This window comes from Hibiscus syriacus, unplaced genomic scaffold (assembly GCF_006381635.1).
Source record: "Hibiscus syriacus cultivar Baekdansim isolate YM2019G1 unplaced genomic scaffold, ASM638163v2 tig00111057_pilon, whole genome shotgun sequence".
In the NCBI taxonomy this organism is placed as follows: domain Eukaryota; kingdom Viridiplantae; phylum Streptophyta; class Magnoliopsida; order Malvales; family Malvaceae; genus Hibiscus; species Hibiscus syriacus.
Genome location: NW_024062965.1, coordinates 646,867 through 650,319, shown reverse-complemented (window position 1 = coordinate 650,319; position 3,453 = coordinate 646,867). Strand labels below are relative to the sequence as shown.

Genomic DNA, 3,453 nt, shown 5'->3' with positions numbered 1-3,453 from the left:
GAAACTTGAATGGATTGCATTACTTCAACCAAAAGACAAAACAAAGACAAATACTAACTTCACAGGGTTAAAGATTAAACAGTTTTAGCAGTATTGGCAGCAATCGAATGAATATAATAAGCAATCTAAGTAAAATGGTTAATCTATTATTGAAAACACCAGTAAACTTATCATCAATTTCAATATGAAAAACCTAATAATAATGCAAAAATTTCAAAATAAAAATAATTAAAAAAACTAACCCTCGGTGGTTGATTTGGTTGATTTCCCATTTCTGACCCGTGAATGATTTTGCCGGAGATGGAGACTGATATCGTCGGAGATGGGGACTGATTTCATCGGAGATGGGGACAGATGTCGCCTTAGAGAGTGAGAGATGGAGATGAGATTGAGTTGTGATTTAGAGTTTTAGGTTATGAGTTGCGATTACGGGATATACTGTGGACGGTTCAGTGTTCCGATATATTAATATATTCATGTTTGGAATTTGAAAAAAATACGCGTTGGATATGAATGGCGCTATGTAAATTGCATTGCAATGGTAAGATTCGCGTTGCGATTTACGTATTCGCATTGCGATTTACGTATTCGCATTGCGAATTAGGAAAATCGCAACGCGAATTTGGAAAATCGCAATGCGATAGTCAGAATCGCGTTGCGAATCTGGAAACTGATTTGCGATACCGGAGATTGCGTTGTGAATTATCGATCGCATTGCGATTTAGTTGGTCATTTTGGTAAATCTAAAAAAATTTGGTTAAAATCGTATATTATAAGGCATTTTTGGTCACTGAAATTATTTTCTCTTATATTTATATTGGGTTGATCCGAATTTGGAGTCACAAGCATAAGCCTTGTTCTACAAGAGAAGCCCAAGAAAGATTACCGTCATCACTGCAATTATAACGGATGGCTAACACCACATCTGGTTTCATATGCCGACTTGGAAGCCAAGAAACGAACATGAAAGAACATGTAATCAAATCAAGGAAATGAATTCAGTCCACCAAAACTATCCATCACCATGTCAATGTTGATGAAAAGAATTGCATTCTTCACCAAATCCACACCTAAACCCTCCCCTTCTTTTCCTTTTAAATATTTAGAATCTCCCCTTCGTTCATGTCCAGCACAAACTGGTGCCGCCGATTTTTCTGGAGAAGGCGATATGGTGTACTCAGACCCACCGGAATCAGCCACTGTCAACTCCCTTTTGCCCAACCTCCTTCAACCACGTGTCGTCATCTACGATGGGGTCTGCCATCTTTGCCACCGAGGTTTTTCTTTCCCTCTTTTACCTTTCTCATTCTTTGGACAGAAATGGATTTTCAGGGATTGGGTTTTGTTTACCGTCGAATGTTTTCTTACTTTTTGCCGGTGGTTTTGTTTATTTAAAGGGGTTAAATGGGTGATTAAAGCTGACAAACACAGGAAGATCAAGTTTTGCTGTTTGCAGTCGAAGGCTGCTGAACAATACTTGAGAGTTTGCGGCGTTGATCGAGAGGATGTTCTTCATCGTTTCGTTTTCATTGAAGGCCTTGGCGTTTATCATCAAGGCTCCACTGGTTTGTTCTCTCAACCGTTGAATTTCTTCCAAATTATGTTATGCCATTTTGTATTGGGTTTGTCTTGGAAATTGTTGTTCAGTTCTTTTTCGGTTGTATTCCGCCCGTAGATTATATGCTATTCAGAGAAAATATCATTTTAGATTTAGAATTCTTTTGCCTTTGAAACTCGGAAATTCTAGTTCAATAAGGAAAAATACATTGCGGTCAAAGGTGGCAGTTGAAAATTATAGAAGAAATTTCTGGCACCACTTCCCTAATTCCAGAAGGCCATTTTTGAGAAATGGAAAAAAAATTGATGACAAGGTGGTATGCATATCTTCTATGGGTATTTTGTTCCATATTGACCTAGAGAAAACTCCAAATGGCTTTTAGGGTATTGGATATTCACTGTTACTAGTGTTGAATATGATTATGTGACGCCATAGTGTACTAAATTGCTCTCTCGGTTACGGACGTTGTGGAAATTATGACGTGATTTATTTTCTTAAAATATTATGTTTCTATATTGCGAATGCGGTTGCCGTGACGGGTATTCTTGGAAAATGTTATGATGTGGTCGCAACGTAGTGTTACGGCCGTAATTTAGTATTATGTGTGATGCACCTGAGTTTTATGCAATGAAATTGAACAATATTCCCATGGAAAAGCTTCTAAAACTTAAATGTAGGCTAAAGTTAATTTCTTGATGCTTATCAGATTGAGAATCTTATTGCTTGCTGTATATCTATTTATCTGCCTTTTGAAATTGAACATTAAGTTAAAATTGGTTGTTCTGCAGCTGCACTGAGAGTGCTATCATACTTGCCACTTCCCTACTCTGCTTTAAGTGCATTCTTGATAATTCCAACTCCATTGAGGGATATAGTTTATGATTTTGTTGCCAAGCGGCGTTACCACTGGTTCGGCAAGAGTGAAGACTGCTTAGTTTTGCAAGAGAGTGAACTATTGGAGCGTTTCATCGATAGGGAAGAACTTATGTTTCGTAATCAGTCAAAATTGTAAGCTGGATTCCCTTGAATATAAAATCAGACAAGTTTACTTTATGGTAGATGCCATTGTTTACCTATTTCTCAGTTGGATGTAAAATGTATACCAGAAAAAGTTCTCAACTTGGTTGTAATAGATCGTGAAACTTTATTTCTTATTTAGTGATCTAAATACTAGTATACTACCTGGGTCATCTGTTGTTTCTGTCTGAAGAACGATTCGGTTTTATGAACAACCAATAGATAATGAATGAGATAAAACAGAGAACAACTTTTGCTCAGAATTATTATCTTAAAATTGCAAAATTGTCTCTGTATCATATTCTGATCAAGAGCGTCTGGTACAAAGCTTCCTTCAAAACTACTTATAATAACAGCGAGTCACAATGACTTCTTAATCTCCAAAGGAAGCAGAAAAAGAACAAAAGCTTTCTCCAATACCTAAACTAGTTATTACAACATACGTTAAAATGTTACTAAATTTACATTCTTAGTAAGAGGCTTTTTGTCAATTGGTGCCGGTCTATTCTTTCCAGTCCTTGTCTACGTGATCCGTAGCCCATTTGACTGCAGCATGACCAGCTTGCGGCCCTCCGGGCAATCCGCACTCATTTATAGTATCAGCCATGTCAACGAAAGGTATGACCAAGGGTGTTCTAGGACCACCATATTCAGTAAGCAAAAAAGTACTGAATATCCGTTGAAAATAATCAGAAACAACATCATTTGAGTGCTTGTATAATTAGATAGGTCACCATAGCAACATAACAACTAATGTTTATTCCAATATTGCATACAAATTAGAAGTATTGGTTTAGTATATTGTTCTTTGTCACTAAGAACAAACTTGATTTCCATTTTTCTTCCAACAATCAGTCTAGATGAAAGCAGCAAAGACA

General features: G+C 36.9%; 1 protein-coding gene across 2 annotated transcripts; it reads left to right on the top strand.

The window, feature by feature from the left end:
- Positions 1-922: 922 nt before the first annotated feature.
- Positions 923-2,714, top strand: LOC120151412 (uncharacterized protein YuxK-like). Of its 2 annotated transcripts, none has more exons than XM_039163877.1 (3): positions 923-1,277; positions 1,398-1,565; positions 2,347-2,714. In XM_039163877.1, exons 1-3 carry the CDS (start codon positions 1,025-1,027, stop codon positions 2,568-2,570), a joined length of 645 nt encoding a protein of 214 aa, XP_039019808.1. In that variant the 5' UTR covers positions 923-1,024; the 3' UTR covers positions 2,571-2,714. The 2 variants fall into 2 exon arrangements, with proteins under 2 accessions (XP_039019808.1, XP_039019809.1); XM_039163878.1 differs by having other exon boundaries at positions 924-1,252; positions 1,376-1,565.
- Positions 2,715-3,453: the final 739 nt, after the last annotated feature.